This window comes from Ceratotherium simum, chromosome 2 (assembly GCF_057802395.1).
Source record: "Ceratotherium simum simum isolate JZ-2026a chromosome 2, ASM5780239v1, whole genome shotgun sequence".
Taxonomy (NCBI): domain Eukaryota; kingdom Metazoa; phylum Chordata; class Mammalia; order Perissodactyla; family Rhinocerotidae; genus Ceratotherium; species Ceratotherium simum.
This window is the reverse complement of record NC_141901.1, coordinates 6,660,669-6,686,634: the sequence shown is the minus strand read 5'-3', so window position 1 is coordinate 6,686,634 and position 25,966 is coordinate 6,660,669. Positions and strand designations below refer to the sequence as shown.

Below are 25,966 nucleotides of genomic sequence, written 5' to 3'. Positions count from 1 at the left end.
TATTGATTCTAGAATAATAAAAGAGAATTTGGGGCAGAGAACTTATTTTCTCTACCCCAACGAGATTTATATTTTCTAAATTTCCTATTGACATTTAATTTATAATTTGAATTTAATTCTTAAGTGTTTAAATGTTAAAATATTTAAATTTTAAAATATATGTCATATGCTGTAGTCTATCCTAAGGATATGTTTTATGAATCTTTCTTAGGAAAATATTACATTTTCCTTCCTCAATGTCTCTATTGTTGCCTTCTTCTGTCTTTGATTCCCTCATAAAAGAACCAAGCCATTGAAATAGTAGAGCTAAGCGACTGATTATTTATAGAAGACATTTTCAAATAATCTAAACCAAAAATGAAACAAAATAAAAATATAGGCATTTAAATGGAAAGTCAACTCAGATTGTTGAATGGATGATTAATAATATATATTATAACTTAATATATATGTTATAATATATATTATAACCTATAGTTAATAAGTACTATTTCATAGTACTTATTAAGTTTATATATCTTTCTTTGACCATGCGTGAGTCTTTAAATATGGTGCCCTTGAAATAACTTATAAATGCTTAAGTTTTGATTGTACTAAGTAGACAAAAATGAAAGAGAAAATATATTTGGACTTTGATTTTCAAATTAATCAGTCTTCTCTCTCCATCCACAGCAAATAAAATGCCTTGTGCCTAATGTATACTTTTATTAGTTAGTGCTGAATATAGTATCTAACACACATTATAGGATCAATATATATTTGTTGAATGAATTGAATATCTGTGAATTTATTTAAAAGCAAAAATAAGCATTTTGAACTTCATTGCTTCCAGCTCCATAGTTGGCACTCAGTGTATACTTGTTAATTACTAGTAAGTGCTATAAGGAAAATATTATCAAGAAGAATTACTATTAAATATTTTATGATAAAATATTCTTTTTAAGATGTCTATAAATGATGAGAGATAACATATTCAGTAAGTTAAATAAGTTCAAAGTGAGCAAAGTAAATCTTGTACTCTTTTAGGATGTGCGTGTACTTATATCAGATTGTACAATATAGTTAAATTTGATCTTTCCTAATGTCATATTAATATAATTCCAAAGGCACTTTAAGGAAATATCTTTAAACTAATGAAAACCCTTTCACTGAGGCTTCAGGATAAATCAGTCTTCTCACCTTCTTCCTTAGAAATTAAAGTAATATGAGGAAATTTTCATGTCATCATACATGGATAAATTAATTAAAATCGATATGTTTCTCTAAATAGATATTAACATTTGAAGACGTATATGAAATGCTGTGTTATAGTAAATATATACTTATTTTTAAAAAGTATTCCATTTTTCTTAACTTTTTTACTTGATATTCACTATTTCAAAGTCAGAAATCTTGCCCTAAAAGTGATTGAAACAAAACAAAAATACTTATTTGATTATGTGATTTTCACCTTAAGTGTTTTTTTCTTTGCTTAATTAAAAGCATTGTCATAGTCAATTATCTGTTTGAGACAAAATCTAGCTATTGAGAAAGCATAACCTTATCTAAAATGGCTACAGTCCTCTGAAAACAGTCAGGGCTAATTCCTATTATATGCAAAACATATTTGTTAATTATAGAATCAAAGTTTTGATACTACTCGAACTTATTTTGAGGTATATGCATTGCTTAGGTTTTTGACCCAGATCAGTGAAGGATTTTTGATAATATTTTTGTCAGAAAATGAAATTCTGCTGTGAATCAAATAATTCAGTAAAACGAATGGCTCAAAGTTGTGTTCAGCACCTGTGGATAGCTCTTTAATTTATTTGAGAAGAGGTGAGGATTAAATTAACACAGACATTAAATATTTGCCTTTTAATTTATGATCCTAATTTTAATTGTTAAAAAAAATCAATTAGCAGCTATTCTTTATTTTAGCTTTTAACTTTACCCAGGTAGTTTCTTTTCCTTTTCCTTTGTTAATTTTCATTTTAGTTTCTCTATTATGTACTCAACTCATTCATTTTTCTTTGCCTTATCAATTTTCCTGTTCCCACCTTAAATGTAAATTAGCAAGGGAAAGAGAGAAAAATTAAAATAAGCTATTTTGCTCCTTGTTCTCAGGTCTGGCTATTTACGTACCCAAAAGTTAACCAAGGAGCAAGTTAAAATGGCTACCTAATATAACTTGGGGATTATTTATAGATTTTACTCATTTATACCCTCCTTGATATCCCCCTTGATAACTCATTAGAACAGATGGATTATACATGAGCATTTTTTATACGTTGGAAAAAAGATTATTTCATAAACTATTCAGTTTTAAGATTCCCAGCTTAGCTAAAATTAAACTCAGCTGCTGAAAATAAAAATTACCCAGAAACCCTAAAAACCTAGTTCTCCTCATTAAAAATTATTTCTTTTTACAGAAAAAAAAGAAAAATCAAGCAAGCCTAAAGATCCACCTCCTTTTGAAGGAATGGAGGTAAGACTGTATTCTGATCTAACAGAGAACTGATTGTAAGATGTTGCCTTTTACCATCAATAATTCATACAATCAACTTAAACAGATGTGGAATTTTAAAAATTATTGAACTTAGAAGTACTTGGAAAAGGTAGAAAATTAGTATTTAATTGGTAAAGGCAAAAGTTGTTGGGGTGTGTTTTTCAGAAATTATTTATCATGGTAAATAAGTTGTGAAATGTTTTAAATATTCTTATTGCAATAAGTTTTGAAATATTGTTTAGTCTGTTTTAGTAGATACAGATTATTTTGCATTACATTTAAGATACTTTCTATTGATAGACCATTTTTATAGTTTGTATACATCTCATTTTATCATATGGTTTATAACTGCTTTCGAATTGAGTCCTAGCACCCAAAGGTCTAACTTCCCTCTCATGGCTACCATGAGTCCTTTGAAAACTTGTCTATTATTATAAAGTGCAATATATTGATCACAAAATATCATTCCTTTGACAGTGGCTCTGTTGAGCATTGTTCTTCTTTTGGAGTACTTCTTTCCTCTTCCTTTATTTTAGATTGATGAAGTCGCTAACATTAATGACATGGATGAATACATTGAGTTATTATATGAAGATATTTCTGACAAGGTTCGGGGTTCTGCTTTGATCCTACAGCTTGCTCGAAATCCTGATAACTTGGAAGAACTACTATTGAATGGTGACTTATATCTCTAAATATTAAAAATAGAAAAATTATTGTGAAACATGATTTTTAAATTTATTATAATAGAGGAGTAAGCTAAAATTATTTATACCAAGCTTAGGAATGCACCTATTTCTTAGCTCTTTATTAGCTTCTTTCTTATTCAAATTTCTTAACATGGGAGTATAACATTTAAATATTCTCGGGAGAATTCAGAAATCATTTAATTTAAACAAGGAAAATTAATGGTACTGTATCTTTTCTTTCTTCTACTCCAAAAGACTTTTTTATTCTTTCAACTAGTATACAATATCAAACTTTTGACATTTGCACACATGCGTATCTGCTTTTATTAAATTAGTTAGAGTTCCAATATTAGTTTTCTTTCAGGAATACAGCAAAAGACATTAATCTTTATAATTTCATTTAGATTGAATTTGATGCCAGGTATTTGCTTTCCTTTTATTAGAAGTGCTAAGTAATAAAAAGGAGATATAATGCTCTTAAAACCTATTAAAGAATACCACTAAAGAATTATTTTAAATGCATAGTTTTCTGATTATACTTTTGCCAGAAATAAAATATGGAAGATGTCATTATTATCTGATTTCCATTACATGAGAAAGAATACCTTTTTGTCTGTTGTCCAGCTCATTTTATGGAGGCTGCATAAAGCACACCAATACTTTGTAGCTTGGTAAATATATCCAGAGAACTGTCCAGAGAGTCTTAGGACATTACCAATATTCCAATTAGGAAATTTGTACATTTTAAGTATTTTTAAAATTGTACAACTCATATATTAATATATTGTTTTAAAAGAATTAGAATATTACAGATAAAACCCCCTTTGACCATTACTCTATAATCTGTTATGAGTTTGGAATGCATTCTTCCAGATCTTTTTCATACTTTTACATGTATATGTGTATAGATTTTCTTCCTATATTAAAATATAGAATATTGCCTTATATGAATTTTATAGTAATTATATCATACTTTTTACTTAGTAATTTTTTTCCTCCATGCAGTGATGTTTTTAAATTATGTGCATATATATACATAAAATGTAACTAATTTTAAACTACTTTTTATTATTGTATTTTATGAAATTATACATATTCTTTAGCCATTCCTCCATTGATCGTCATTAGGTTGTTTCCAGATTTTTCAGTAGAGAATATTGTTTCAGTGAACATCTTTGTACATATCTTCTTATATACACAAGCAAGGGGTTCTTTAAGGTGTGTACACAGAAACAAAGGTCATACGGAAATACAGGTCATGATGTCTTAAGGGATATTGCTGAATTTCCCTCCCAAATGCTTGTGCCACTCTATCCCCATACCAACAGAATGTGAAAGCTACCAAACTTTATAATTTTTGCCCTTGTATTGTTGGTAATAAACAGTATCTCTTTGTTTTAAGTTGCATTTGCCTGATTTCTAATGAATTTGATCTTTTTCTCATGTCACTAGACTTTTGGAATTTCTACCTTGTGCAGTTTGTATTCATATATTAAGTATTTATATATATATATATGAATATGTGTATATTTACATATAAATATATTTCCTTTTTCTTTTATATATATAAATTAGTACATAAATTTATATACAGTATATTTATATTCTTTTTTTATGTACTTAGAAATAGTTTTTCTCAATCTATTACTTGTCTTTTTTTTGCATGACATATCTGTTTCCATCCTTTTACTTTCATCTTATTTGTGTCTTTGAATCAAAAGTGTTCTGTCATAGAAAGCAGATAGTTGGATCATGTTTTGTGGTTGTTGTTGTTGTTGATTTTTGCTGAGGAAGATTAGCCCTGAGCTAGCATCTGTTGCCAGTCCTCCTCGCTTTTTGCTTGAGGAAGATTAGCCCTGAGCTAACATCTGTGCCATTCCTCCTCTACTTTATATGTGGATCACCACCACAGTGTGGCTGATGAGTGGTGTAGGTCTGTGCCCAGGATCCGAACCCACGAACCTGGGCCGCCAAAGCAGAATGTGCTGAACTTAAACACTATGCCACGGGGCCACCCTGATCATGTTTTTTTTTTTTTTTTTCCAATCGATTCTGCCAATTTCTGCCTTTTGGTTGGAGTGTTTAGTCTATTTATGATTAATGTAATTACTCATAAAGTAGCATTGTTACCTGACATTTTGCATTTGTTTTCTGTGTGTTATCTTTTTTGTTCTGCTATTTTTCTATTACCGCTTTCTTTTATATTAAATAGATACTTTCTAGTGTACCATTTTAATCCTCTTGTTGTTCTTCTACTATGTTTTCCTGAATTATTTTCTTAGTGGTTATCCTGGGATTATAGTTACCATCTTAAATTAAAATAATTAGTTCAAATTAATACTAACTTAATTTTAACAGTATACAAAAACTCTGTTCCAATATACTTCTATTCCCTCCCCACTCCTTTGTACTATTATAGTCACACATATTATATCTTTATATGTTATCAGCTCATTAGCACAGTAATATAATTATTGATGTATGTATATTTTTAACCAGATAGAAGAAAAGAGTACAATCAGAAATATGTTTATACTGTCTTTTATATTTATCTATATAGTTACCTTTACTGGTGCTCTTTATTTCTTTGTGTGGATTTAAGTTACTCTCTAGTGTCCTTTCATTTCAGCATGAAGGACTCTGTTTCGTATTTCTAATAGGGAAGTTCTACTTTCAACAAATTCTCTAGGTTTTATTTACCTAGGGATGACTTAATTTTTCCTTGGTGTTTGAAGGATAGTTTTGCTGGATATAGAATTCTTGGTTGACAGTCTTTTTCTTTTAGCATTTTGAATGTCATCACACTGCCTTCATGTGTCCATGGTTTCTGATGTGAAATCAGCTGTTAATCTTATTGAGGATCTTGTGTACATATTGAGTTGCTTTTCTCTTGCTGCTCTCAACATTTTCTTTGCCTTTGGTTTTTGCCAGTTTGATTATGATGTATTTAGGTGTTGATATCTTTGAGTTAATCTCACTTCAAGTTTGTGGGGCTTTTTGAATGTGCAGATTAATGTTTTTCATCAAATTTGGGAAGTTTTTAGCCATTATTTTGTTAAATAATCATTTAGCTCCTTTTTGTCCTCTCCTCTTGGGACTCCCATTATGTTTCTGTTAGTATGGGTTGGTGTCCCATAGATCTTTGAGGCTCTGTGTATTTTTTATTCTTTTTTCTTTTTGTTCCTCAAACTGGATAATCTTAATTGACCTGCCTTTGTATTTGTTTATTCTTTTCTACGTCACATATGCTGTTAAGATTTCTAATAAATTTTTCACTTCAGATATTGTACTTTGCAACTCCAGAATTTCCATTTGGTTTATTTTTCATAATTTGTGTCTCTTTATTGGTATTCTTTGTTTGGTGAGACATATTTACAATAGCTGATTTAAGTCTCATAAGTTCAATGTCTGAACTTCCTCATGGTCAATTTCTATTCACTGCTGTATTTCCTGATTATGGGACATACTGTCCTGTTTCTTTGTGTATCTTGTATTTGTTGTTGTTGTTGAAATAATATTGTGGCAACTCTGGAAATCAGATTCCCAATCCTTCCAGGGCTTGTTATTTTTGCAGTTTGTTTGTTTAATGAGTTTCCTGGATTAATTCTGTAAAGTTGGTGTATTTTCTTCAGCCCCTGAAGTCCCTGCTCTGTTAGTTTAATGGTAGCTAATGTTTGGATAGAGATTTTCTTAAATGCCTGGCACTAAGAGTCCCAGCCTTTGCTGAGGGACTCTGTGTGTGTGTGTATGTTGGAGTATGTTCTCAGGGCTCAAGCAGGTAGTTTACAAGCCTTAGCCTGTACTTCCTGCTTGTTCATTGCCTTAAGAATAGCCAGAGATGAGAGATTAGGTCCTTCTCTGGTCTTTCCCTGGCATGTACACCTTCCTGCACATGTACATGGGCTTCTAGAGTCCCGTGGTGGAGCTTTTCGAAGACCCTGTGAATATATCATTTCCCAGTTTTTCCTTTTAAAGTGTTTTTGTCACTCCAACTGACAACATTGCCACACACAGCTGTAATGTTGCCACCAGCAGTTTTCAACAAATGCCCTGAGAATAACGCTGTTTGTACAGAGTAAGCTCTGAGTCAGGTCAAGTACAGTCATGTACCACGTAATGGCATTTCAGTCAATGACAGACCACCTATACAATGGTGGTCCCTTGAGATCACAATGGAGTGGAAAAATTCCTATTGCCTAGTGACATTGTAATGTCATAGCACAGCGTGTTACTCACGTGTTTGGGTGATGCTGGTGTCAACAAAGCTGTGCTGCCAGTTACTGGTTTATGTATATACTATACTATACTATACTTTTTATTGTTATTTTAGAGTATACTTTTTACTTAGGAAAAAAAGTTTACTGTAAAACAGTATGCCATGTTGCTCTGGCAGCAGCCTCATATAGCTCATGTTTACCATATATCTTGATTGCATCATTTCCTTTTGTGCTTGATTTAATCCCATGTTATTTTGTTTAACATGGCCCCTAAGTATACAAAATCCAAGATAATGTTGCCAGTAATAGACCATGCCAAGTGACTGACCTGGAAATGAAAAGTGCTTGAGGACTGCAAAGGTGGAAAATCAGTTATGGTTATTGCTCGCTGAAGGTATGTCCCATTCCACCATAGCTATGATCTTGAAGAACAAGAACAAAGTAATGGAAGCTGTTAAAGGATCTGCTTCATTGAAGGCAATGAGACTAACAAAAAATTTGAGAAGGACCTATATCAGACATGGAGAAACTTCTAATGACCTGGATTGAAGACCAGACACAGAAGTGTTTCCCTCTTAGCACTAAGATGGTCATGGCCAAAGCAAAAGATTTGTTTGTGATTTTGAAAGAAAAGGCTAGACCCAACTATGTTGTTAAATTTACTACTAGCTGTGGGTGGTTTAAACAATTTAAGAATCGTTATTCATTACATAATGTGGAGTGGAGTGGTGAGTATGACCCAGCTGCTCTTCCAAGATGCCCTCCTGAGTTGCAGTGCCAGTGAAATGGAGAAGTACTATTTGGAGAATAACATACCTTTCAATATTTTGCTTATTGTTGATAATGCTCCCAGACATCCTCCTTTTATTGGTGATCTTCATCCCAATATCAAAGTAGTGTTTCTCCATCCAAACACAACCTCTTCGATCCAACCAATGGATCAAGGAGTTATAGCAGCTTTTTTTTTTTTGTGAGGAAGACCAGCCCTGAGCTAACATCCAATGCCAATCCTCCTCTTTTTTGCTGAGGAAGACTGGCCCTGGGCTAACATCCATGCCCATCTTCCTTTACTTTATATGGGATGCTGCCACAGCATGGCTTAACAAGCAGTGCCTTGGTGGGCACCTGGGATCCGAACTGGCGAACCCGGGCCGCTGCAGTGGAGTGTGCGCACTTAACCGCTTGCGCCACCAGGCTGGCCCCTATGGCAGTTTTTAAGGCCTACTATCTGAGGAGGGTCTTTGCCCAGGCTACTGCTGCAACTGAGGAAGACACTGATGTAGTTTTGGAAGGATTACAACATCTGTGACTGCATCACGAAATTTTCTTGGGGCCAGCCCAGTGGCTTAGCGGTTAAGTGTGCGTGCTCCGCTACTGGTGACCCGGGTTCGGATCCTGGGCGCGCACCAACCCACCGCTTGTTGGGCTGTGCTGAGGCGGTGTCCCACATACAGCAACTAGCAGAATGTGCAACTATAACATACAACTATCTGCTGGGGCTTTGGGGTGAAAAAGGGAAAAAAAGGGAGGAGGATTGGCAATAGATGTTAGCTCAGGGCCGGTCTTCACAAAAAAAAAAAAAAAGAACTTTGCTTGGGCTTGGGGTGTAGTCACCCAGGAGTGTATGAATGACATCTGGAAGAAGACACTCAGGAGGTTTGTCCATGACTTCAAAGGATTTGCCAAGGATGAGGAAGTTTAAAAAACCAACAAGGCTGTGGTTGAGATGGCAAACAACTTGAACTTGGATGTGGATGAGGATGACATTGGGGAACTCCTCGAGGTGGTTCCTGAGGAACTGACTAATGAGGAGTTGTTGGAACTGGAACAGGAACACATAGCTGAAGAAGAGGAAGAGAAAAGGAAACTGCTGGAGAAGGAAAAGAAGAACCGCCAGGAAAATTCACAGTGAAGGGTTTAGCAGAGCTTTTGCAGAGCTCAACAAGCTCCTTAAACAGTTTGAAAACACAGACCCCAACACCAAAAGGTTTTCATTAATAGAGAGGAATGTTCATGGTACTTTATCTGCTTATAAGCAAGTCTGTGATGAAAAAAAGAAACTAAGCAAACCACCATGGACATATTTCTGAAAAGAGTGACACCTCCTCAAGAAGAGCCTCAGGCAAGTCCTTCAGGAGGTATTCCAGAAGAAGGCATTGTTATCATAGGAGATGACAGCTCCATGCGTGTTGTTGCCCCTGAAGACCTTCCAGTGGGACAAGATGTGGAGGTGGAAGACGGTGATTAGTGATGGTCCTCACCCGGTGTAGGCCTAGGCTAATGTGTGTGTTTGTGTCTTAGTTTTTAACAAAAAAGTTTAAAAAGAAAAAAAAAATTAAAAATAGAAAACAGTTTATAGAATAGGGATATAAAGAAAGAAAGAAAAGAAAATATTTTTGTACAGCTGTATAATGTGTTTGTGTTTTAAGCTAAGTTTTGTTACAAAAGAGTCAAAAAGTTAAAAAAAAAGTTTATAAAGTCAAAAATTTACAGTAAGCTAAAGTTAATTTGTTATTGAAGAAAGAGAAATATTTTTTAATGAATTTAGTGTAGCCTAAGTGTCCAGTGTTTATAAAGTCTACAGTAGTGTACAGTAATGTCCTAGGCCTTCACATTCACTAACCACCTCACCCAGAGCAACTTCCAGTCCTGCAAGCTCCATTCATGGTTAGTGCTCTATACAAGTGTACCATTTTTTATCTTATATCATATTTTTACTGTACTTTTTCTATGTTTAGATATGTTTAGATACACAAATACTTACGATTGTGTTACAGTTGCCTGCAGTATTCAGTACAGTAACATGCTGTACAGGTTTGTAGCCTAGGAGCAATAGGCTATACTATAGAGCCTAAGTGTGTGGTATGCTATATATCATCTTGGTTTATGTAAGTATACTCTATGATGTTCGCACAATGACAAAATTGCCTAATGATGCATTCCTCAGAATGTATCCCATTGTGAAGAGACACCTGACTGTAAAGACAGACCCTGGGAGTGGAGTGTTTCAGCAAGCATCCAGATAGGTCAGATAGTAACACTTCTCTGGAATGGGGATTTTAGGGAGTGCTAAACTGTTCTGCCTCCAGAAAAATGAAATAAGTGAAAGGAGAAAAACGAAATAAAATTTGGAAAATAAGCCACTAAACCTATGCCTAAATTCATGACATTATGGTACATCATTTTCAAAAGAACATTCCAAGACATACTCTTTCCTCTATATTATAGTGGTAAATGCCTTTGGTAATACTGATTAAACAAGGCTAAACCAGATTCTTTATTAAGTAGGACTTTTTGGAGCTTTTACATGTTAATGTACATTGCCTACCTATTTACTTGACTCCAGAATAATTTTGGAGTCAAGCATATGTTATACCATCACTCTGCATTGTGAATATGAATAACATTGTGAAATGCTATTATAGGATGTTTGTTAGTTTGTTTAAAAAATTCCTTACTAAGGTGCATTAATAATATAGTGCATTCTGGTTTCATAATCTGAATGGCCAGAAGGCTCAAATAAACTGAACATTTTCATTACCATAATAAATACTGATAATGCAGTCCATGAAGTACATTAGATCCTGAGTGCCTATTAAAGAAAGTTGAATTATGATCTCTATAAAATACACAGATATTTTGTTTAATTTTTTATTATTTTAAGAATTGGTAAGCCATGTAACAACACTTAATTTGAAACCAGTCTCATTACTTTATGTTTACTTAATATATGGTAATTCTTGTTAATCAATACATTAATTTTACCTTTTTCAAGATAAAAATCTAGTAAGGATGTTTATTAATCTACTCTGAAACTAATTTTGTGAAATATTTTTTGTTTTATTTATGTCTTTGGCATCAATTTAACATGATTAAAATATTAGAATTATTTTTCTGTGTATAAGTTTTATTGGGTTATCGGTTTGCTTTAATGGAGCCAGGGCTAGCCTGCTAAACTGCTTGTTATTTTTTTAGACTTATTCTAGTTTTTTTACTTATTCACAAACATTAAATCAGAAGTTAAAAAAGAAAACACATTGGTACTGCGGTAGCAAGGTTACAAGTGGAAATGCAAATAAAGACATAAATGGTCTTTTTATTCTTTTGTCACCTGTAATATACTTATTATGTTACTTTATCTAAATCATATTTTATTTTTCTGTTCACAGTTATAAAGCTGCATGTTATGAGTTTTAAGTAAAAGTTGTATTTCGGTTTTGAAAAGAGCTGTGTTGAAAAGAAGCATCCTACTATTTTGTCCCAGTTCTGTCTTAGCTTTGTTATTTATTAATAAGTAGATATTTAAAACCAATCACCCTTTATTCCAGAGGCAAGACAAATGATCATTTTTGTATGTCCCTTTTTTCTTTAGAAACTGCCCTTGGTGCATTAGCAAGAGTCCTGAGAGAAGACTGGAAGCAAAGTGTTGAGTTAGCTACAAACATAATTTATATCTTTTTTTGCTTTTCCAGGTAAGCATAAAAAAGTACTAATCTATCTCTATTTCTCTCTGTGTCATTGGTTTAGATTATAGATCACTGGTTCGCTCAGTCTTCTTGTGTGTCTGCCCATGCTCTGCCTCTGAACTCTTATTCTGTTTCCCATTCTCTATCCTCTCTCTTGTTCTTTCATTCAGTCTACACGCACTCATGCATGTATGTGTGCACACAAACTGTAGGCTAGTATAATGGTTTAGTGTTTAAGAGTATGGGCTCTGGGAGTAGACTGTCTGGATTTGAATCCAAGTCCTGCTGTTTATTGGCTGTGTGATCTTGGTTACATTACTTAACTTCTCTGTGCCTCAGTTTCTTCATCTGTAAACTGTAGATAGTAATAGTAGCACCCTTCAGATAGTTTATAGACTAAAGCCTGACCCAGAGTAAGTGCCAGTGTTATTGATTTATACACACACATGCACATGCACTTATATGTGTGTGCAAACACATGCCTGTTATGTAGCATATGTTATTTATACATATATATGCTTTAGAAAGATGTTTATTGAGACCTTGTGAAGTTTCTAGCCAATTCCTAGAGAATTGCTTGCCTCTATTTGAAAAATGTGCCAGGATTAGCAAATAAATATTTACTGAACAAATACTTGGATGAATGATTTGTTTAGGAAATATGCAAAACCTAATTTTATTTTACTAGTTTATTTTACTAGTTTATCCTCTGGTATCAGTTTTATTCAATAATAATATTGTTATATTATTAGTTCTGTTAGACGGTAGTCTGAAAATTTATTTTGAAAGTATTTGATTAGTTAACATGGTGGCTAATTACAAAAAATGTGTTTAATTTCTAGTTTAAAGATAATTGCATTTCAGATAACAGTAGTATGTTAATATATGGCTAAAGTAACCTCATAATTTCAAGTCTTACTAGTATACTGTGGGTGTATTCATTTATTGAAATACGTATATCATATTTATTTTCTACAATGTTTGTACCAGTGTTTACCTAAAACAAATTTCCTGAACCCACAGAAGAATTCCTTTAAATACATACTAAAGTTTCTTCTTTAAAGCTTTTCTCAGTTTCATGGACTTATCACTCACTATAAAATTGGAGCTCTATGTATGAATATCATTGATCATGAATTAAAAAGACATGAGCTTTGGCAAGAAGAACTTTCTAAGAAGAAGAAAGCTGATATCCTTTTGGAGTGGCATTTCGTCCTACTGTTGTTGCCTGTTGTTATGAGCTTTGGATGGATGGGATGGTTTTGTTCTTCTTTTATTTTTATTTTTTGCCATAGACGTTTCTTGGAAAAATGCCAGAGTGTGTTGAAGGTTAAGATGAAGATTGAAACTATCAGAATGAATATAGTTTGATATACTTTTTATCTCTTTCCAACTTTGATTAATTGGTAAGATAGAGGGAGCAGATAATAGTGTCCTGGATAACTGAATAGGTAAGTCTCTTAAGTGGCTATACCATTATGTCCCCTAAGATCTTTTGATTAGCTGAAGTCTGGCTCACCATTGTTGCCTATGTAGTTCTATCTGTGTAAGAAGGTGACTTTGATTGGAATGGGTGTGAATCTGGTGATGAACATAATTTTAAATCCTACTTTTCTAATAAAGTGTAAAAATACTTTTCTTAATACATACAAATTTGAGAGGCCTGCAGAATGATAGAACCTGTGAAAGGAACCTTTGAAAATTATCTATTTTAAGCTATCTTTCAATACAGGAATCTTTTCTTGCAGCTTCCCTTACAAATGGGTTATTTAGTATCTTCTTTCACAATGTCACTGATGATTGATTTAACTCATTCTGTATTTTGGCATTGTATTTATTATAATGTTCTTTTGCTTAGTGTACTAAAATCCACTTCCCAGTGACGTCTATCCTTTGGTTCTAATCTTGCATACTGAAGCAATATAGAAGAGGGATATTCTCTTCACCATCACATTTCTTATATTTGAAGATATTTATCATATTGTCTCTACAACTTAATTGTTCCAGATTGAAGGCCCTGGCTTATTCATATCTGTTCTTATATGACATGGTTTGCAGATCAGCAAGCCATACTGGTAACTTTCCTTTGGACCCAATATTTATTGATCTCTTTTAAAAAGTAAAAATATTACTCCTGTTGTGCTGAATATCATATGTTTCTAACTTCCCCTTCATGGATCTCCAAGACACTGTAGAAATACACCCTCACGCACACACAAGCTTTGACTTTTCTTAATTAGGATCTTTCCAGATTTAGAAATTTTCTGTGTGTGCTATAAGCTTCTGACATCTAGATTGGTATTGCCTTAAACTACATAGACAACTCAATAATCCTGGAGACTTGAGATTATTTCTAGAGTCCCAAGTCTCCTGAATGTACCCAATTTTCATGTAAACTGGATGGGTACAGAGAGAACCACTAATGGGACTTTTAGCAATCATTAATGTATTCTTTGTTATTGTTTGGTGACAAGAACTGATATATTAGGACATACCATATTCCTATAAATATCAGACACCATAGACTGTAAGATACACCACTATTTATGAACCACTCAGAAAGGAAAAACATGCTTCCAATTAAACTATGACAGATCATGGATTATATCCAAATTCTGGAGATATTTAGATGTGAGAAAAACATGTCTTAGAATCAATAGATTACAATAATTGAAGGAATATAAAAATGACATATCAGAATTCTGGCCATTTTTCCTCAAAAATTACTATTTTATCAAGTCTTAAGTTTCCTTGCATTTTGATGCAAGTAGCGTTCAACAAGGGGATTGTTTTTAAGTGCTTGGGGATCCTGAAGTCAGACTGAAGTAACTGGTTATTTCTGCAGGTATCCAAGGAATTATTTGTGGCTGTAAGTTGTAATTATAAAATTTTATTTACCTCTAACTTGGAGATATTTCTCCTCTGGTATCTAGTCTGAAGAGGGTGGTAAAAAGCTTTAGATCTAATCCACATCCATTGAATATTCTGGGCATCTGTCTGAAGTGGAATTCAGTATTCTTCTTAACTAAGTCATTCTCTAAGGCAGTAATCTTTTTGGTTCATGGAACCACTTGATAATCTGTTGAAAGTTAGAGGTTGTTCACATACATAAAATTTTTGCATACAATTTCTAAAGATTCAAGTATTTAGTGAAGCCCAAACATGTGTTCACCCAAGGACTCCAAGCACATCCTTGAACCCTTGGTTAAGAAGTCTTGTTATAACACAATTATTGTGCAGAGGAGAGTATTTTAAACTATTGGTTACAGAAAATAACTGGATAACATTGCACATAAAATTTAATACTGCTGTTCTTCATAGTATTTTTTAGTAGGTTTTCTTTGCTTCAATGAGTAAGGATGATCCTTAACTTGTTTACTTGATGAAGACCCTGAAAACCAAACCTTGAGGAAAGATTATGAAAAAACCTTTAAAAAATACCAGGGACTTGTGGTAAAACAGGAACAGCTCTTACGAGGTATGAATTCCTAAGCCATGAGAAAAGCAATGAAGTGCTTAATCTACATTTATTTTGTTCCATTTTTTGTCAGATTGGTAAAGCTAATGCCAGAATAATTGAAAGTTCTGTAAATTTTAATGTGCTACAGATTCTTCAGTCTTTAACGTGGGTAATAATGTTTTGAATTTCATTCCACTATTTTTCCACCAAAAGGCCCCATTCAGCTCTTAAATGTATATATACTTGTAATTTATTTACTCAGAGATGATTTTTTAATCCAGTGTGTGACCTTTTCAATATAAGAATCTTGTCTTTCAAACCCTAATACACTTATCTTATATAGTGAGTTATTTTGTTGCTTTCCTAGGAAATTGATGTAAAAATTTTCAAAATATTTCTCTTTAATAAAAAAATAGTGTCTTCTTTCTGGGGTTTATTGAGAGAATTAAAAGTTCAATAAATGGTTTCTCAGTCATTGATAAGATGCAAAATCTTATGAATGTTAGTGAGAATGATGTGGAGCTTTTAAGTGTGCTTTCCATTCCTGCTTTGTAGTTGACTATTGATTTTTTCCAGCTTTGTTGAGATATAATTGACATATAACATTGTGTAAATTTAAGGTGTACAATGTGATAATTTGATACACATATATGCTGCAAAATTATCACAATAGGGTTCTTAACCCATCCTTCACCTCACATAATTACCATTTTGTTGTTGTTGTTATTGTGAGAACGTTTAAGATCTACTCTCATAGCAACATTCAAGTATACAATACAGTATTGTTAACTATAGTCACCATGCTTTACATTAGATCTCCGGAAATTATTCATCTTATAACTGAAAGTTTGTACCCTTTGACCAGTGTTTCCCCATTTCCCCCACAACCCAGCCCCTGCTAACCATCAATGTGCTCTCTCTTTCTGTGAGTTCAATGTTTTTAAATTCCACAAAGAAGTTAGAACATACAGTACTTGTCTTTCTCTGTCTGACATATTTCTCTTAGCATAATTTCCTCTGGGTCCATCTATGTTGTCATAAATGGCAGAGTATCTTTCTTTTTTTATGGATGAATAATATTCCATTGTATATGTTTACTACATCTTCTTTATCCATTCATCTATGGATGGACACAGGTTGCTTCCATGTCATGACTATTGTGAATAATGCTGCAGTGGACGTGGGAATGTAGATATTTCTTTGAGATCATGATTTCATTTCCTTTGGATATATACCCAGAAGTGGGATTGCTAGATCATATAGTAGTTCTGTTTTTAATTTTTTGTGGAACCTCCATACTGTTTTCCATAGTGGCTACACCAATTCACATCTCACCAAAAGGAAGTTGATTTTCCTGTGCATGGAATATCTTTTTCCATCTCTTCACTTTGAGCTTATGTTTGCCCATGAAGCTGAAGTGAGTCTCCTGTAGGCAGCATATAGTGGGATCTTGATTTTTTTGTGTGTGTGAGGAAGATTAGCCCTGAGCTAACATCTGCTGCCCAGCCTCCGCTTTTTGCTGAGGAATATTGGCCCTGAGCTAACAGCTGTGCCCATCTTCCTCTATTTTATGTGGAACACCTGCCACAGCATGGTTTGCTAAGCAGTGTGTGGGTCCGTGCCTGGGATCCGAAACTGTGAACCCCAGGCCGCCGAAGTGGAGCATGCGAACTTAACCACTCCGCCACTGGGCCAGCCCCAGGATCTTGTTTTTTTAATCTATTCAGCCACTGTGCCTTTTGATTGGAGAATTTAATCCATTACATTTAAAGTAATTATTGATAGGTAAGGACTTAATATTGCTGTCTTTTTAATTATTTTCTTGATGTTTTGTAGTTCCTTTGTTCCTTTTTTTCTCTCTTGCTGTCGTCTTTTGTGAATTTTACATAGTGGTATGTTTTGAGTCCCTTCTCTTAATCTTGTGTGTATCAAATATAGGTTTTTGTTTTGTGATTACCCTGAGGTTTACTTGGAACATCTTAAATCTATTTTAAGCTGATAACAACTTAACTTCAATCACATACAAAAACTCGACCCTTTTTCTCCCTCCCCATTCATGTTTCTGATGTCACAGTTTATATCTTTTTATATTGTGTATCCATTAACAAATTATTGTAGATATAGCTATTTTTAGTTTTTTTCTTTAACCTTTATACTAAAGTTAAATGATTAACACGCCTCCATATTGCAGTATTAGAATATTCTGTATCTGACTGTATTCTTACCTCTTCCAGTGTGTTGTATAGTTTCATATGATTTCATGTTACTAATTAGAGCCCTTTCATTTCAACTTAAAGAATCCTTTAACATTTCTTTTTTTTTTTAAACAATTTTTATTATTTATTTATTTTTTTTTTTTGTTAGGAAGATCGGCCCTGAGCTAACATCTGCCAATCCTCCTCTTTTTGCTGAGGACGACTGGCCCTGGGCTAACATCTGTGTCCATCTTCCTCCACTTTATAGGGGATGCTGCCACAGCATGGCTTGCCAAGCGGTGCGTTGGTGCGCGCCCAGGATCCGAACTGGCAACCCCGGGCCGCCGCAGTGGAATGCGCACACTTAACCGCTTGCGCCAGTGGGCCGGCCCCCTAACATTTCTTATAAGAACTTTCCTATAAGGTCTAGTGGTGATGAACTCCCTTGGTTTTTGTTAGTTTGGCAAAGTATCTGCCTTTGTTTCTGAAAGACAACTTTGTCATGTAAAGTATTCTTGGTTGGCAGTTTTCCTTCTTTCAGCACTTTGAATCTATTATCCCACTTACTCCTGGCCTGTAGGGTTTCTCCTGAGGAATCTGCTGATAGCCTTATGGGGGTTCCTTTGTATGAGATAAGTTTTTTTTTTCTCTTTCTGCTTTTAAAATTCTCTCTGTCTTTGATTTTATACAATTTTATTTTAATATGTCTTGGAGAACATCATTTTGCAAATTTTGGGGTGACCTATTAATTTCATAAAGTGGCCATCCACATGTCTCCCCAGACTTGGGACATTCTCAGCCATTATTTCTTTAAATAAACTTTCTGCCCCTTCATCCCTTTCTTCTCCTTCTGGGACTCCAATGGTATGTAGATTGTTTTTCTTAATGCGCGCTTGTGGCTAGCCCCTACAGCTGCACACCTGCACTTCTACTGCCATGTGTGTGCCTGTGACAAAACCTTGCAGCCACAGGAGTGCACGCTTACAGCATAATTAGAGATTCATCCATGTTGATGCGTGTGTCAGGAGTTCATTTCTTTTTATTATTATGAATGGTGTTTCATTGTATTCACCTCTTAATGCTTATTTGGGATGTTTCCAGTTTTTTGCAATTACAAATAAAGTCGTCGTGAGCATTCATATGCAAGTCTTTGTATGGACACATGCTTTCTTTTCTTTTGGTAAAATATCTTACAATGGAATGGCGAGATCATATGTTAGGTGTATGTTTAACTTTATAAAAAACTGCTAAATGGTTTTCTGCAATGGTTGTACTATTTTACATTTTCATAATCAGTATATGAGAGCTCCAGTTGTTTTACATCCTCACAAATACTTGACATTTAGCCATTCTAAAATGTTTGTAGTGGTATCTTACTGTGGTTTTGATTTTCCTTTCCCTAGTGTCTAATTATGTTGAGCATCTCCTCATATGTTTGCCATTTTTATATCTATTTTGTTGAAGTGTCTGTTAAATCTTTTGCCCATTTTTTTATTGGATTGTTTTCTTATTGCGTTTTGAGAGTTCTTTATATGTATTGGATACAAGCCCTTTATTAAATAGACATATGATTTGCAAAAATTTTTTCCCAGTCTTTGGCTTTTCATTCTCTTAACAGCATCTTTTGGAGAGGAGAATTTATTTTTTATGTAGTCCAGTTTACTCAGTGTTTTCTGAATCATGATTTTGGTATTGTATCTAAAATATCCTTTTATAACTGAAGGTTACAAAATTTTCTCCCATGTTTTCTTCTAGAAATTTAATAGTCTCAGGTTTTGCAGTTAGGTCTATAATACATTTTGAGTTAATTTTTGTATATGGTGTGAAGAATGGATCAAAGTTCTTTATTCTTATCCAATTATTTAAGCACTCTTTGTTGAGAACATTATCTTTTATCTATTGAATTGGTTTATATCTTTGTGCAAATCATTTATTCATTTATGTGCATGCTCATTTCTGGACTCTATCCTGTTCTATCACTTTTGTATATCTTGATGCCAATGGCACAGTGGCTTCGGTGCTGTAGCCCTATAGAAAATCTTAAAATCAGGTGGTGCTAGCCCTCCAACTTTTTTTTCCCCCAAAGTTATTTTGGCTATTCTAGGTCTTTTGCATTTTCGTATGATTTTAGAATCAACTTATTCATTTCCACAAAAAAATTGGGGTATATTGGTTCAGGTTGCATTGAATGTATAATTATTTGGGAAGAATTAACATCTTAACAATATTGAGTCTTCTGACCCAAGAAAAAGATATATCTCTCCATTTATTTAGATCTTTAATTTCTCATAGTGGTGTTTTGTTGTTTTCAGGTTTTTCCTATCTTTTGTCAGATTTATCCCTAAGCATTTCATAATTTTTTGTTGCTATTGTGAATACTCTTTTTTAAAAAATCTCAATTTCTGATTATTTGTTGCTAGTATCAAGAAATATAATTAGTTTTGGTATATTGGTCCTGTATCCTGCAACCTTGGTGAACTCACTTATTAATTAGTTCTGGTAACTTTTTTGTAGATTCCACTATATTTCCTACATAGATGATTAAGTGTCGCAAATACATTTCATCTTTTCAAATTTGGAAACCTTTTATTTATGTTTTTAGTGTGTTTATATAGTGAATTGCATTAATTGGATTTCAAATGTCAAGTCAACCTTGGACTCCTGGATTAAAATCCACTTGTATTATCCTTTTTGTATATTGGTGGATTAAATTTTCTAAAATTTTGTGTATAATTTTTGCTTTTTTGTCCATAAGGGATGTTTGTGTGTAGTTTTCTTTTCTTATAAAAATCTTTATCTGGTTTTGGCATCATGGTAATGCTGGCTTCATAGATTGAGTTGGAATGTATTCCCTCTTATTCAACTTTCTGGCAGACTATGTGCAGAATTGGTATTATTTCTTCTTTAAATGATTTATGGGATATTCCAGTGAAGCCATCTGAGCCCTAGAGTTTTCTTTATGAGAATATTTTAAACAGCATATTCAATTTCTTTAATAGATGTAGTACTATTCATGTTCTCTATTTTTTCTTGAGTGAGGTCTATTAGATTGAATCTTTAAAGGAATTTGTGCATTTCAAGTTGTTCTATGTTAATATTCCTTTATATTCTCTTAATATGTATAGAATCGGTACTGATATTTTCTGTCAATCCAGAAATTGGTACATTATGTCTTTGTTTCCCTCCTGATCATTCTACTTGGAAGATTATCGATTTTTTGATCTTCTTGAAGAACCAACTTTGGTTTCATTGATTTTCTGTATATTTATGTTTTCTATTTCATTGATTTCCGTTCTGATCTTTATTATTTCCTTTGTTTAACTTACTTTGGGTTTAATTTGTTCTTCCTTTTGTAGTTTCTTAAGGTGGAAGCTGAGGTCATTCATCCAAGACCTTTCTTCTTCAATAATAAAGATGTTTAGGGCTATAAATTTCTCTTTAAGCACTGCTTTGGCGGTGTATCACAGATTTTGGTATGTCCTGGTATCATTTTCGTTCAGTTCAAAATACTTTCCAATTCCTGTTTTTATTTCTTCTTTGACCTGTAGATTATTTAGAAGGGAGTTATTTTGTTTCCAAATATTTGTGGATTTCTCAGAGATTTTGTTACTGATTTTTTATTTAATCCCATTGTTGTCAGAGAAAATAATTTGTATGAATTGAATCCTAAATTTATTGAGACTTGTTTGATAGTCTAGAATATGGTCTCAGCAAATGCTACATGGGCAATTGAGGGTGCATGCTGCTATTGTTGGGTAGAGTGTTCTATAAATGTCAGTGAGGTGAAATCAGTTCATAATGTGTTCAAGTCTTTACATCTTGTTGATTTTTTCAGTACTTGTTCTATTAATTATTGAGAATGTAATATTAAAATCTCCGACTATAATTGTGGGTATGACTGTTTCTTCTTCAGTTCTATCAGGTTTTGCTCCATATATTTTGAAGCTTTATTCTTAAGGACAAACAGATGTAGGGTTGTAATGTCCTCTTGATGAATTGTCCTTATTAAATGATCTTCATTATCTCTGGTAATATTCTTTAGTCTGAAATCTACTTTTTCTTGTACTAATATAGATACTCCAGCTTTCTCATGACTAATGTTAGCATGATGTATATTTGTCCCTCCTTTTAGCTTATTTATGTGTTTATATTAAATTGTGCTGTTTACAGCGTATAGTTGAGTCTTGCTTGCCTTTTTTTTTTTTTTTTGGTCATCTTTTTCCTCCTTGTCTACCTTCTTGTTGGTGGAGAATTTTTTAATCCCATTTTATCTCCATTGTTGGCTTAGCTATAACTCTTTTGTTATTGTTTGCATCAATGTTTATATTATACATCTTTAATTAATTATAAGTTGTCTGCCTTCAAGTATACATCTTTAATTTATCATAAGTTAAGTTCTACCTCCAAGTAATACTGTATCACTTCATCTAGAATAAGGACCATTATTCTCATTTCTCCTCTCCTCAACTTGATGCTTCTATAGTTAACATTTATTATACTTATATATGTTATAAACCCTCCAAACATTTATAAACACTCAATTTTACTTTGAAGATATTCAACTAGTAAGAAAAAAATCTTATATATTTACATATATAGTTACCATTTCCACTAATCTTATTCCTTTAAATAGACACATAGTTCTCTCTGGTGTCATTTTATTTCTGCCTGAAAGATTTCCTTTAATATGTCTTATAGGACAGATTTACTGATGATGAATTAGACAACTTTTTTCTTTCTAAACTTTCAACATGTTCCGCTGTTGACTTGCTTGTGTTGTTTTTGATGAGAAGTCTGCTTTTATCCTTATCTTTTTTCATCTGTACCTAAAGTTTCTTTTTCTCTGCCTACTTTTAAGATTGTCTGTTTATCATTTGTTTTGACCAGTTTGATTATGACATGCCTTGGTGTATTTTTCTTCATGTTTCTTGTTATTGGGGTTCAGTTACCTTATTGAGACTGTGGGTTTATAATTTTTATCAAATTTGGAAAATTATTGGTTTTTATTCCTTCAGGGACTCCAATTAAGGTATATTAGGCAACTTGAAATTGTTCCATAGTTGACTGGTACTCTTTACGTTTTTGCTGCTGTTTTTTTTCTTTGTATGTTTAATATTGGATAGTTTCTATGGTTATGTCTTCAATTTCACTAATCTTTTCTTCCCCAGTATCTAAACTTCTGTCAATTCCATTTGATATACAGTCTCAGGCATTGTAGTTTACAGTGCCAGAAGTTTGATTTGTATTTTTTTTTATATCCCCCATGTCTCTACTTAACTTGTAGAACATATGGAGTACAGTTATAGAACTGTTTTCATGTTCCTGTCTGATCATTCTAACCTTGGTGTCAGTTCTGGGACAGTTTCAGTTGGCTGATTTTTCTTCTCCATATGGGTTGTATTGTCTTGCTTTTTTGAGTGGCTGATAATCTTTGATTATATGCCAGACAGTGTGAAATTTACATTGTTATGTGTTGGATTTTTTTTATTCCTATAAATATTCTTGAGCTTTGTTCTGAGATGTAGTTAAATTACTTGGAAACAGTTTGATTCTTTTGGATCTTGCTTTTTTTTTTTTTTTTGGTGAGGAAGATTGGCCCTGAGCTAACATCTGCCAATCCTCCTCTTTTTTTGCTGAGGAAGACTGGCCCCAGGGCTAACATCCATGCTCATCTTCCTCCACTTTATATGGGATGCCGCCACAGCGTGGCTTGACAAGCAGTGCATCGGTGCATGCCCGGGATCCAAACCAGCGAACCTGGGCCACTGCAGCAGAGCGCACGTACTTAACCACTTGTGCCACCAGACCAGCCCCTGGATCTTGCTCTTATCATCTATTAGTCTGGACATGAGCAGCATTTAGTCTAAAGCTAATTATTCCTAACTACTAAGGCAAGACCCTCTGAGTACTCTACCCAATGCCCCATGAATTATGAAGTTTCTAGAATGGCTGGTAGAAACAGGCATTATTTCCAGCCTTCTGTGTGCACCATGTAGTTTTTCTTTTATTTCTCTCATTTTGTTCTGTCCCCAGCCGTAGTTAGATTCCTAACACATGTGGCTAGTCGGTACTCTGCTCAATACACAAGGTAGTCCTCTGTTGAACTCCAGAGTTCTCTCTCTGTGCAGCTCTCTCCTCTCTGATAATCTTTTCTGTGAACTCTAGCTGCCTTGGCTTTTCTGGTCTCTTGGTTCTGTCTCTTCAACTCAGGGATTCTTTTGGCTTCTGCTGAGATTTTCCCTCCCTGTGTTGTGACCTGGAAACTCTCAAGGCAATATTCTTGGGCAATCATAGGGCCATCTCATTTGTTTCTTATCTCTCAAGAATCACTATGCTTCATTATCTGATGTCCAATGTTGTGAAAACCTTCATTTCATGTATTTTTAGTCTGGGTTTTTTTCTTGTTGTCGTTTCAGATGAGGGTTTAAAATGTTGCCCCTCTTACTCTATTGTATTAATTTCCTAGAGCTGCCAAAACAAAGTACCACAAACTGGGTGGTTTAAAACAACAGAAATTTATTCTCTCACAGTTCTGGGGCCTAGAAAGCCAAAATCATGGTGTCAGCAGGGCCATTCTCTCCCTGAAGACTCTAGAGAAGAATCTTTCCTTGTCTCTTTCTAGCTTTTGGTGGCTCCTGACAGTCCTTGGTGTTCCTTGGCTGTAGCTGCATCACTTCAGTCTCTGCCTTCATCTTCACATGGCCTTCTCACTCTATCTGTCACTGTTATGTCCTCTCCTCTTCTTATAAGGACACTAGTCACGGTCCATCCTAATCCTTCTGACCTCATTTTAACTAATTACTTACTATCAAGACCCTATTTCCAAATAAGGTCATATTCTGAGGTTCTGGGTGGACATAAATTTTGAGAGAACACTGTTCAACCCACTACATCTGTCTTGGTTGCAAGCAGAAGCCTACTATATATGCTTTTCAACACAACTTTAAAACCTTTTAATAGTGCCTTACTGTAAAGTCAGCATGATGCAGTAGTGTAAATGTGTGAGCTTTGGATTCTGATGGGCTTGAATTTTAATTTAGCTCTACTACTGTCTTGCTGTGTGGCTAGGGCAGGTTATTTAACTTCTCTGAATTTGGGATTCCCCATCGGTAAAATTTTTATAACACTTCTTTCCTCATAAAATTGTCTTAAAATTAAAATGGGTTACTGTTTAAATATCAACTAGTACAGTGCCTAGCCTACACTAGGTACATAATTAGTGTGAATTACCTTTCTATCTCAAATATTTGTTAAATTAAATTTAATATTTATGTATACATATATGTCTTCTTTTCGTAAAGGTTTAGAGATGCTTTATAAGAATACCTGAAGGGATGGGCTGGCCCCGTGGCTTAGCAGTTAAGTGCACACGCTCCACTCCTGGCAGCCCGGGTTCAGATCCTGGGCCCGCACTGACACACTGCTTGTCTGGCCATGCTGATGCGGTGTCCCACATACAGCAACTAGAAGGATGTACAACTATGACATACAACTACCTACTGGGGCTTTGGGGAGAAAAAGGGGAAAAAAAAGGGAGGAAGATTGACAATAGATGTTAGCTCAGGGCTGATCTTCCTCACAAAAAAAAAAAAACAAAAAGAATACATGAAGGGAAATACTAAAATAATGAGTAAAATCAAGGCTAAAGGAGAACAAAAAGACTATGTTGACCATAATAGCCTACATAATTCTAACAGAAACCTTTCAAGTCTTAACTCTGAAGCTTCCTGTCAGTTGAGGCAAAATGGAAAACATTATCTGTCACATAATTCTCATTGTCAAAAGGGAACAATTATATGAATTTCTTATCAGAACCTAAGCATGTTTATTACAGGTATCTAAAAGAAATTTTTCTTAGAACTAGTGGATAGTGACCTCAACTTTGTCTAGTGTAACAATTGTGTTAGTGAATTTTATATGGCCATTTCCTGTAGTGACTATTAGAAAATCAGTTTGAATGTGAAAAATAGGTTTTAGTAGCCTCAAATTCAGCACTAGCTATAGTATATATTTTGGATTATAGCTCTTTTTAACACAGCATCCCCTAGTTGTTGAAGCTTTACCTTGTTTTGTACGTGTATAAAATTATTTTCCCATTTGCCTGTTTTATTAATTGTTAACATATACCTTTAATCACCATTTGATTACTATTAAGCTCCAAGCTCCAAGAGGGTAGGAACAGTTGTCTTATTTTGGTTCTTGTGTCCTTCTCAGTATCATAAGAATATTATTTTATATATATTACATGTTTTATTTTATGTAACATATAGATCACTCAAAAGTAAATGGTTTCTAATGAATATAATTAATAACTAGTTAAAATTTTCAAAGTAATATATTATCTTCTTAGAACTACATCTCTTACTTTGGTGAGTAGAAATGATTTATTAAATTGTTGATTCAGGGCCAGCCCCGTGGCTTAGCGGTTAAGTGAGCACGCTCTGCTACTGG

At 33.9% G+C, this 25,966-nt stretch overlaps 1 protein-coding gene across 2 annotated transcripts in view; it reads left to right on the top strand.

The window, feature by feature from the left end:
* The window catches only part of KIFAP3 (kinesin associated protein 3), a 165,755-nt gene that overhangs the window by 22,841 nt on the left and 116,948 nt on the right, over window positions 1–25,966 (top strand). For both annotated transcript variants that reach the window (XM_004425053.2, XM_087437843.1), the window contains exons 4-8: window positions 2,412–2,467; window positions 3,025–3,166; window positions 11,767–11,866; window positions 12,925–13,049; window positions 15,240–15,338. In XM_004425053.2, coding sequence (XP_004425110.1) covers window positions 2,412–2,467; window positions 3,025–3,166; window positions 11,767–11,866; window positions 12,925–13,049; window positions 15,240–15,338 — 522 coding nt within the window. The remainder of the gene's footprint in view (window positions 1–2,411; window positions 2,468–3,024; window positions 3,167–11,766; window positions 11,867–12,924; window positions 13,050–15,239; window positions 15,339–25,966) is intronic.